We start from the raw sequence: 11,290 nt of genomic DNA, 5'->3' as shown, positions 1-11,290 counted from the left end.
GTGAGAGAGAGAGAGAGAGAGAGAGAGAGAGAAAGAAGTGGTATGATAAAGACACTTTTCCCTTTTTCTACCAGAAAAATCCTACTTTGACTTTTTCCCACCTGGAACATGAACGATGGGAAAAGAGCCTTAAAATTCCCCTATCTGCACCTGGAAAATTGCATCATTGATGTTTCCAAAACCCAGCAAGGCACCAAGTTGTCAACAGAAGTTTCCTTGCGGTGCTTCCCAATTGGAATTGTTCAGAACTTTGTTTGTTTCTTTAAAAGTTTCCGTATTTTATTTTTTCCACCCATGTTCGGGATAAAAACAGTTGTGGGCATGTCAGAATTTGCTGTGAGGATACATGCCTGGTTTTTCCATCCGTTGCACCTTTATCCCCTTGAACAAGGACATTCTGGCAGTTTTGCCCCTAATGTCAGTCTCAAAACTCAGCACAGCTTGATTCCATATGAAACAGTAGCTTGGCGTGTATGCATGTGAAAGGAAATATTACTGGTGGGGCTTGGGGGCTGGACAGTCATACTTGTATGGAGTTGCCTGGCTGAGAGATGTTCTAGCATAAAGAAAAGACAAGGTAGTGAGTGAGAAAGGAAGATGTGAGAGGTGTCCCTAGGTGAGACAAAGGGAGTAGTCCCCCAGGTGTGCTGGATGGATGAGTCCTTGTGTCAACTGAAGGGAAGGACCTCCGGGGGCCCAACTGATGGCAGTTCCTGAGAAGGTGGGAAGAAACTGGTGAAGTGGGGAAGTCTATGGGTAAGGCAGACTTGGGGGCAACACAACGATTCAGGCCCCATAGGCTCACTTAAACTTGTGCCTGTGGATCCACTAGCCCAGGCCAAGATCTAAATTCACTGTGTTGACAACACTCCCACAATGCACACTCCCCAGCACCCGCTGCTCCCTGCCACACTTCAGTCAAAAGCACCTCTGGTCACAGCCAGTGACTAAGTAGAGGGTGTAAAAGGATGAGTAGTAGCCTGTGTGAGTGGATGAGGCTTCCCATTCGCAGGGCAAGAGACAGAGGAGGCTGAATCAAGTGGAAGGCAGGAAATTCAACACCAGCAAAGCCAGTCCTGTTGCACGACCCTGTGCAATTAGAGCTCAGGACTCCCTAGTACTGACAGCAGTTGAAGCCATAACTGGAAAATGGGATAAGATGTTTATACAGCTAACAGGAGCTGCAGTAACCTGCAATGGAGGACCCTATGGAATGGATCACAAACCTCATGCTCCAGCCCAAAGGCCATACGTACTGGAGATAAGGAAGAGACCTAATGTGGATGTGTGCAAGGGGGGGGGGATGTAGGACTGGTTACACGCCAGTTCCTGGTCACTCTCAGGACAGGGCGCTGGGCTAGATGGACCTTGGGTCTGATTTAGCGGGGGAATTCCAGTGCTCCCGGGTGCTGTGCACATGCACCTAGGCAGAGACAGACTCTACAGGGCAGAGCATGCAGCCTTGCAGACAAAGAACAGGTGCTGACAGAGACATGCAGAAAGAGGAAGCAGCTTGCTGAAGGCCACCTAACAGGTCTATGGCAGAGCAGGAAGAGCACCCAGGTCTCTACTCCCAAGCACATGCCCTGCCCACAGGAACACGCATGACATGGCAGTAAACTACCAAACTCACTGCTCCCCAGTGCAAAGCCTTCACTACTAGCCCAATTGGTCAGGCATGCAGCTTGCACAGTCACAAGTAGCTCCTGTTTAGGAGCTGGTCTGCTTCACACGTCAGGCAGCTGCACAACGCCCTTCCCAGTAAAGAAGCAGCCACATACCACACTGCCACAAGGCTACTATTTTCAGCTCACTTGGGCCAGGTGGACTTAGGCTTTATCTGCATGACATGAATTCCTCAGCTCGTACCCTCCCTAAAAATACCGCTGTGGACGAGTTGTTCAGTTCCCCTTCTGCACAGATATTTTTGCTACCAGTAATGGGAAGTCCCCAGCGCTGCTGCTCCTTCTCAGCAGCGGCTGAATGCCCTTCATCTGGGTGTTTCTGCTCTGTGGGAATCGCTATGATGAGATCCCTTAAAAAAACCCTCGCTGCTATTTTTAATTTAAGGAAACTCTCTCAAAATAAGTAAAGCAGAAGTTGAATCCAGACAGCTCCTTTCAATATTAGCAGCCCCAGAGAAACACCACAAAAAAACCAAAACGAACGAGATCCCTGGCTTTTCTATTTCTGGCTCCTTGGTTCCAGTTAGGGTCGCCATTATAGAGGACAGTCCTGTTGTCCTATGTCCTCTGTTGATACGAAACTGGACGCCTTTATGTCCTCTGTTTTGCTCTTGACTTTTTTCTCTTGAAGAGAAAAATAGAGGTCATAGAGGCATCTGGTTTCATATCAATAGAGGACAGAGTAGCAGAAAACTGGAATGTCCTCTATGATGGCCACTGTACTTCCAGCAAGGGAAGTCTCCGCTTGGGAACAGGGACAGTGCTACACAGTTGCTACGTAGCAGTGCCTCATTCCCTCCATGCCATGTTCCAAGTGCAATAAAGGACCCAGCATACAAGTGAGTCATTAAAATCACCCGTGCCCGAGGGCAGAGTTCAGCTAAAGGCAGCTTACACTGCCCCACCCTGATTCCTGTGGGTTTCACTGTCCAGTCTTCCTAGTCCTGCAATGCCCGGGGAAGCTGTGCAATCTCCTTTGCTGGAGGTTTGTAAGAGGCATGGACACATGTCAGGCATGGCTTGGTTACTGTAAAGCAGGGGTGGGCAAAATGCGGCCCCCGGGCCAGATGTGGCCCACCAGGCCAGTCTATCTGGCCCGCAGGGACCCTAAAAAATTTAGAAAATGAATAGTTATCTGCCCCTGGTTGCCTGTCACATGGCTCTCGATGGCTTGCCAAAACTCAGTAAGTGGCCCTCTGCCCAAAATAATTGCCCGCCCCTGCTATAAAGTCTTCCTCCTTTCAGGGCCGGGGAAGGCAGGCTTGGACTAAGTGACCTTCTAGTCACCTGCAGCCCTGTGGTTCTGTGACTTTAATCTGAATTTCCTACTTCTGTTTATTTAAATAGAAAAACAAAACCACCCTTAGGAAGGCTGGATTAGTGAGTGGTTAGGGCATTAGCTTAAGACTCTGGGGACCTGGCTTCACTTCCTTCTCTGCACACTGTACCCAGTTGTGCAAATGAGGTAAGAATGCAGCCCTACCTTACAGGAGTATGATGGCAAAGCTGTTAAGAGCTGCTGCTTTCCTCTCATGCTGCTTGAAGGTGTAATATAAACAGTACGACAGGGCGAATGAGACGTAGCTACTTCAGAGCACCCTCTGGGGCAGGGAGAGCAAACACTTCTTCAGAGCACTCCTTCATCCCCTGCAGGGACGAGTTGCAACTTTGGAGTTCAGGAATTCAAGTTTCAGAAGCTGGGTTTTCCCACAAGTTGACTGTAAAACATCAGGGCAATTAGGAACAAGAAGTAGAGATCCCAGCCCTGAGCTTACCTCGGTTATGTGTCCTTTTTTTTCCTATAATATCTCTATTTTCATTAGCTATTGTTCATTCAGAATATTGTATTTGCTTGCATAGAGTGCACCCCAGGATATAATGCACACCTTATTTTTGAAAGACAGAATGAAGGGGAAAAGATTTTTCCAGAGCTATGGCTGCATACAGCAGGGACAGAGCTGAATCTTCAGATGATTCACCCTCCCTGTGCTGCTTAACTAAAGCTGAAACCCTAGCTGTTGCTGAAGTCTGATCTGTCTCCATGCTTTTGAAAAGAAGAAAACAGTCTCCAAGGCTGTGAAATAGGAAAAGAGAGCCTAGAAACAGCTAGCAAACAACAAAAATGCCCTAAAAAGGTTTAGCCCGATTAAAGGAACATCAAGACCGTTACAAAGGAAAGAGGACTGCTAACACGTTTGGGGTAAAAAAAAAAAATGAGGCACTATATCAATTGAGACTCCCTCTGTTGCTTGAAAAATAATGTCACAATTGCTGCATTATGGAGCAGGAATCAAAGTGGGGTGCTTTATCCCAGTCAGAAAATCAGCTTCCCCACATAATACACCTCCATTTTGGGGGGCTGATTTTTGAGGGGAAAGTAGGTATGTATGTGAGAAAATACAGTTGCTAAAATTGAAAAATTTGCACCAGCTTTAAAGAAATGTTCCACCATGTTTTATCATCATCTCTGATGGGCTGAATATCAGCTCTTTCACATGATATACCTCAAGCAGCAGCATATCACACTTTTAAAATGAGGTGACATGTTCAGCCTCTGGACACTGCCCAGTCAGTGACCTTGTTACATTAGTCCAGGGGTGGGCAAAATGCAGGCTGTGGGCTGGATGTGGCTCGCCAGGCTATTCTATCCGGCCTGCAGGGCCCCTAAAAATTTTAGAAAATTAATATTTACCTGCCCTTCGCTGCCTGACATGCAGCCCTCGATGGCTTGCCAAAACTCAGTAAGCAGCCCTCTGCCCAAAAGAATTGCCTGCCCCTGCATTAGCCACAAAACAGATGCCACATACAAAGTCTGTCTGCATTACAGGGCTTTAAATGACAAATCCAAATAGATGCCCACTCCATAGGACATCCATGATATAAGAACCATCTTCCTGCCAAATTTTAGTTTGGTCCCAATGTACTGATGTGTTCTTGGTCCTTAAAAGATGTCACATTTAACAAATCACCATGTCAACAAGCCCATTCCTACCTCTTCTGGTTTCCATTGTGCTCCAGGTCAGGAAGTCTTCCTCGAGTGGGCAGGCCACCAGAAACGTAACCAAAACCCAATCTTAGTAGCTGTAAAAGCATGCCCTTCTATGCAGCGTTCACTCATCTGATCAGGGCCATGTTTGGAAATGTATTAAAACAGGATTTGAAATCAGAGAGCCAAACTTTCCAGGGCTTCAGTATCCAGGGGTTCAATTTGAAAAGCCTTAATAGAATCTGGTTTTCAGAGAGCGCCAAGTGTGAAGCCAGAAAAGGGTTAAGTCCAAGGAGGACTAGCCCTGCCCAATGCAAATGAGGGTGTTTGTCTTACCTGACCCAGGATGTGCAAGTGAAAGGAAAGCACTGCAAGCAGGAGGGACAGGTGTTTGTGGAAGGCGTCCAACCTAGTGGCAGACAGGTGGGGACCTTGGACATCCAGAGGTCTCAGGCAGCCCCTAGGCACCTCACTACAAGTAAGTAGCAAGTAGTTTTTTCTTACTGCCACTGGACACTGATGGGCAGGTGTCTATAGGTGAAGTGGTGCAGGATTAGGCTCTAAGCAAGAGACTAGCCGGGGCCTCCTAGGGGTTAAAGTGTTGGGGTTTGCTTGGCTTTATACCCACTATATGGAAAGGGGAGACTCCTCCCTAGCTTGCTCGTGTGGCCTGGTAGGGGAAACACCATGTATCTGGGTCCATGAAGGTAGTTTTCCTTAAGCACTCCCAGGTATAACTGTTCTTCTGCTGTAGTTTAGCACCCCCAAGGTGTTGGGGCTTAAAGCCCACTTTATGGAAATGGGAGGCTCCTCCCTAGCTTGCTCGTGTGGCCATATGGCTGAGGGCAGGCAAAACTTGGGGGCATCTGAACCCCAAGCTTCTGAGCTTGGGCTTCCACCTAGGATGCCTGCCCCAAAGACTTTAGAAATATCTGAATCCCCTGGTGGGGGTGGAGGATGCTAGCTGGTTGTAGGGCCACTTAAGGTTCTGGACTGATTCACAGATTTGGATTTGATTTGACTGATTTGGCTTGGAATACAAAAACAATCTTTAAAAAAAATATGGCTGAGGGCAAGCAAAACTTGGGCATCCACACCCCAAGCCTCTGGGCTTGGGCCTGCAAGTAGGATGCCTGCCAAAGAATTTGGTAACATCTGAAGCCCCTGGTGGGGGTGGAGGATGTTTGCTGGTAGTAGGGCCACTTATGGTTCTGGACTGACTCACAGATTTGGAATTGATTTGACTGATTTGGCTTGGAGTACAGAAAATTTAAAAAAAAAAGTTGGGGCTTGCCCCTTTATTGGTCAGGTAGGTGGACATAAACTCCTTCATCCCCTTTGCTTTCTTCTCACAAGGCAGTAACGTGAAGGGTAGTGCAGTCTGCCCTAGTGGAGGACAGGGCTTGTGCCTGGTATCCCCCACGTGCTCACTCCTATTATATACACATGTCCTGATACAGAGCTTCTGCAGGGAACAGGATCTTTGTCTGCCAGAGTAGAGGTCAGCCTGTTTGCTTCACAGGGAATTACCTGGCAAGATAATGGGAAAGGCTATTTCCAAACACCCGCCCTGACTAAAGTTCCTCTGTGGGACCATCCCTTTTCTCCCTGCCTCACTGGCAGTGCTGGGGAGCCCTGTGCACACACAGGGAGTGAAGTGACCCAGGCGGGCACAGTGCTTTGCGCATAAGAACATGTCCATCCAAAGGTGCCTTCAATCCATGTGTGCTGTCTTGTGACTCTACATTTCCCAGGTAAACTGATTTTCTAATCTCACGCCTTATGACTTCACCAAAATCAAGCCAGTTGGTTGGTACAGTCAGGTCTCTTCCCATACTAGAATTTTTCCAGGAATCTTGGGCCATTTCAAAGTGGCACAGATTGAAGTAGCCTGTCATTTACCTAGCATGGATTGACTTCATTTTTTAACCAAATAGTAGCCTGCTGGTGAAACTGCTACCAGGTTTAAGTGCCACTTCCAGAAGAGACCCTAACAAGGAGCAGCACCCTTCCTAGGGCATGTATAAGCAATCAGGCAATGTTCAGTGTTATCCTCCTGAAAAGCGCACAGAATTTAGCCACTTCACAGAAATCTAGTTACTTCAGCATGCTGGCATATTGTTTTAGGTGTAGGAATGTCTCTCAAAGTGTCCTGTTAGTCCAATGCATTCCCATGACTAGCGGACACTATATATACACCTGTGTTTTGTAACATATAGAATTATATACATATACCTCCATACTACATGCGTCTTTTCAACAAATACAGCCATATACTTGGTGCAGTTTCTGCATGCCTGCACGGGCACTCTGCATGTACACAGTCTCAGGAAATAAAATGTTGGGTGATCATGGTTTTCTTTCAAGACAAACCTCAAAGTGTTAGAAATACAAAGTTCAATTTAATTTAAAGAGGTATTAGACGTTGTGCGCTGGCATTTGGGATCACTCCAGTTAACGTTTAATTCTCTCCTGGAAGCACCACACTGAGTGACCTTTTCTAGCCGGTGAACAGATTGATTTGAATTAACAAAGATCCTTCGTGCATTTGTGATTACTAAAGAGCTAATCCCATGTGATGGCTGGAGAAGGTTCTTCTCTTGGCATTCCTGATGGGGCTGGGGGTGATGCCACGAGCAGTGAAGGGTCTTGCAGAGGCACTTACCCAACATTTGGATTCTGCAGGCGGGCAAGGGAGGCAGGAATGAGTGTGGGATTTTCAGGCCAATGTTAGATCCATTTCCTAAAATGGCTTTATGCTACTCAGCTAGCCTCTCAGCTTCACCACCAGGCTGTCAGAGCTATGGAAGTTAGAAGACAAGGACCAGCTGGGGCCCATACCGCCTCTCAGCACATGGTTGCTAACCCAGGGCCAGTGGAGTCATTACAAGGCCGGGGCTGGATTACATTTCCATTCTGAAAAGGATGCAAGGTGCTTATTGGTAGCTGGGTGTTTTGCAGCTTTGTCCAACAGCAGAATACACCTTTTTAAGTTAACGCTTCATTCAAAAAGAACATCTTTTGTTTGTTTTAAACCTGCTGCCTGATAAAATTATTCAGAGCTCTACCCTCAGGCCTCAGACCAGTGGCTTTGCACTGCAGTGCGCTATCCAAGCATGGTCCTTCCACCCAGGATATACCTGGTTCATTGCTGCTACCCAAGACCTCCCACTCTAGGGCAGCAAGTGGCTTCACTTTAGGCCCAGGCCTCTGGTACTTGCCTGCTGGTCCCTGGCCTAACCTTCCCCATCTCATCTCTTCCTCCCATCAACAATACTGCCCAAGCCCCTCTTGGCATCTCCCTACCTGCTCCTATCCAGCACTCTCTTCCCAGGTAGGCTCTCATGTGTCCCCAGCACCCCTGTGCCTCCCCATGGGGTTCACAGGGGCTATCATCAAAGCCTCAGCACTCATCTAAGACAGAGGTGGGCAAAATGTGGCCTGCCAGGCCATTCTATCCGGCCCGTGGGGCCCCTAAAAAATTTAGAAAATGAATATTAATCTGCCCTGGGCTGCCTGTCATGCAGCCCTCGATGGCGTTCTGAAACTTAGTAAGTGGCCCTCTGCCCAAAATAACTGCCCGCCCCTTATCTAAGGGGACAGGGACTGTTCCAGGTGGGTAGCTCATCTGGCAAAACATGTTTGCTGCTGGCTACTTAGCGCTCCCAGCATTATAAGGGTCATGGTTATGGAAAACTACAGGACCAGACCAGCCTGCCAGGGCCTGCGGGTTAGAACAGGAGCTCCCTGTTGTGCACCGTACCTAGGCAGTCTTCAGGGAAACAGCGTAACTTCTCTTGGAGTACACAGCACTGAGCAGGGGGGGGAGGCTCATGATGCCCCAGGCACAGACATGCAGTTTGAAATTATAACAGGTTCAAATGAATGCTCTTCCTGCACCCAGCTAGCTCATCCCAGCAGCTCCTGTGATGTGCAGGGACCAGCTTGTGCCACTCCCTCTCACTGCTCTGCTTTGGAGGAAGGAAGTAGGTGGCAAGCCCTGTTTATACAGAGTCATAGGATACACCACCTGCAATCAGTGCTAGAATGATTGGCTTTCTAAATGGTTGCTAGTGCAGTGCATGCTTTTCTTAGCCTATCTTGCAAGGGCTGTGGATAAAGTAGAAGCTGATTGGGAACAAGGACCACCTCAATGGCCGGTACCTGCCTGCAGCTGGAAACTGCTGTCCCTCAGGTAAGGGCCTGGGGCGTGCTTTACTTTCCCCCCTTTCCTTTTTTAGAGACTAGATTTTATAAGTGCATGTCTGGGGTAAGGGAAAATTTATTTGGGAAACGATGGGGCTGAGGAAGGGAGTGTTGGTTAGGCAATGGGAGTAGGGCCTATTCTAGTGAAGGGTAGTTAGGGAGAACAGCTGTTACCCCCATGTTGCCTTTACTTCCTCCCTTCAGTCTCATCTCTTTTATGCAGGTATGGTAAGATTTTCCCAAGAGCTAAGACTTAAGGCCTAATTCTACGCACCCTGTTTGCTGTCTACCAAACTTGAAGCAGGACTGGCAAAAACCCTGACTATTTACTTGCATTTGAAGTATCAGTACCTCTCTTCAGACAGCTGGAAACTAAGATGCCTAAAACTCATTGATACTTGCTTGGACTCTGTCCTTAATTGCCTTTTCCCTTCTGGGTGATGATACATGTGCCACAAAGGTAAATTCCATATATTTATGCAGCACTTGATTACTGCTGTGATGACCACTGAAGAAAGAGCCTTGAGTTTTTTTCTTTTTAGTGGGGTGCTTGGCTGGTGAGGGCTATGTGTTGAATGAAAAAGAAATGGTGAACAGCTGTATAATCTCCTGTGCATTGAATATGGCAGAGGACCCCTGGGGAAAAAAAACCCAGCCTACAATTATGTAATGAAAAATTGTATCATAATGCATACCCATAAGACTTAAAGTTACACAGGCAATTTTAACATTGGCATTTCCTAACTTTCAAGCAACTGAGTCAGCATTTTGCATAAGTTCTTTTACTCTAGAGTTCTGCATACAGCCATGATTTTTCCTCTCTATTCACTCTACTTTGCTACAGTGTTTTAACTGGGGATGGAAGATTTATTTGCTGATATAGCTTTCTCCTTAAGGATCTGGAGGACATTTCGAGTTTGAAATGGGTTGGTTTGCTTTGCGTGACTGCAAAGCACAAGGTCAAATTTAGCAAATACAGGTCTTGAGAGTTTCATCCACAATCTTTCTTGGAGAGTGCATGTGCAATTTTTTCCCCATACTGAGGCACTGTTTATCTGGAAGACATTAAATCTGTATGCCTCACATTTACTGCTGAGATGAAGCTGAATTAAGTTAGAGCTGACTGTTTGTACACAGCACTGAGTGAGACAATGTGGAAGATAAGAAATTTCCTTTCTTGCTTGCTAACAAAATGTACCTTTGCACTTCCATGACTCAACTCTGGAGTGGACTCTCTAGTTCTCTGATCTGGAATAAAGAAGTTGGTACAAATGGTTAATTCTGAGCCAGGCAAAATAAACCCCATATTTATCACAGTCACAGGGTCCCCTTCACTTGCTAATCCTTTAAGATTGTTTAGCAAACCCCAGATACCATTGGTTTCCCCTGAGGCTTGGGACTTGTGCATCTGGGTTGATCTCCATTGAACTTCACCTGGTTACTCTTGCATTGAGCCCAGTGACTTGCATCTGACTACAGTGTCTTTCATAACAGCATCCACTCTTGACCGGAAAACGGCAGGAGATTGGGAATTGCCCACTTCCCTTGGTAGCTTATTTCAGTTGTGAATCAGTTCCCTATAAAAATCTGTGTTGTTTCTGGCCTCTCCAATTGCATAACTTCTTTTTTTAAGTTAGTCAGGGGATCAGAGAGCATTCTTAGAATCCCTCTAGATGTCTGTCACCAACTGACCTGACCATGCTCCCTTTCCAAATGTCTCTGACTAGCTTCTGCCCTGACTTACCATGTCGACTGAAAAGGAAGCAGATGAAAACTGCTATTGTGGTTTACAGTCTGGGCTAACACCTGCGGCAGGAGAATCTTTTCTGTTCTCAAATATCATCAAATATCAGTCTGTGCCACTTGCACAAAAGTACAAAGTGAACTGTATGACGGGATCACAATGACAGGTTTGGGAATTCAGTGTGGGTGAACTCCCTGGGGCTAGCGCACAGCACCTGTAAAAGATTGTGCTCCTGGGGGTTAGAGAAATGCATGGACTTGCTTAATCATACTTTGTTTTTGCCTATTCCTGTTGTATCTCTTGATACTGCAACTTTCCCTGCTCAGAGAGGAGTTGGGTATGGGTGGACACCCTTATTTCAAGTACTCAGAACAGAATAAGACCTCGATTGTAATAGATTTGCATAATACAATTGCCTCTTTTTGGGGGGCTGTTTTATCCAGTAGCAGTGTTGGTAACTGCTAACTTGTGACCGGCACAGTCAAAAGTTAATGCTGCATGGTGAATGGAGGCAAACATGCCTCTTAATGTTCCCAGACGCGGCTGTCTGCAGACTCAGGCAAAAACCACTTTGCATTGTGTTCTTGTTTTAATCTGGGACACTAGGGGGCAGCCCAGGGAGTAATTTCTGTGCTGCTTTTCTCCTTTTTTTTTTTTTTTTTTTTTTTT

At 46.7% G+C, this 11,290-nt stretch overlaps 1 protein-coding gene across 6 annotated transcripts in view; it reads left to right on the top strand.

The window, feature by feature from the left end:
• The window catches only part of ARHGAP27 (Rho GTPase activating protein 27), a 69,367-nt gene that overhangs the window by 9,080 nt on the left and 48,997 nt on the right, over positions 1-11,290 (top strand). The window contains exon 1 of one of the 6 annotated variants that reach the window (XM_019523569.1): positions 5,043-5,149. The exons of 2 other annotated variants lie outside the window; for them this stretch is intronic. Coding sequence is in view for 2 of the 4 variants with exons in the window: in XM_019523566.1 (XP_019379111.1) it covers positions 9,056-9,100 (45 nt within the window). In the remaining 2 variants the exon portion in view is untranslated. Of the gene's footprint in view, positions 1-5,042; positions 5,150-8,743; positions 8,867-8,975; positions 9,101-9,266; positions 9,338-11,290 lie in introns of those variants that run through there. 3 more of the 6 variants (XM_019523567.1, XM_019523566.1, XM_019523570.1) reach the window with 3 other exon arrangements.

Source organism: Gavialis gangeticus, unplaced genomic scaffold (assembly GCF_001723915.1).
Source record: "Gavialis gangeticus isolate Ggan-Ray unplaced genomic scaffold, GavGan_comp1, whole genome shotgun sequence".
Classification (NCBI taxonomy): domain Eukaryota; kingdom Metazoa; phylum Chordata; order Crocodylia; family Gavialidae; genus Gavialis; species Gavialis gangeticus.
This window is presented reverse-complemented; position numbering and strand designations above follow the sequence as displayed.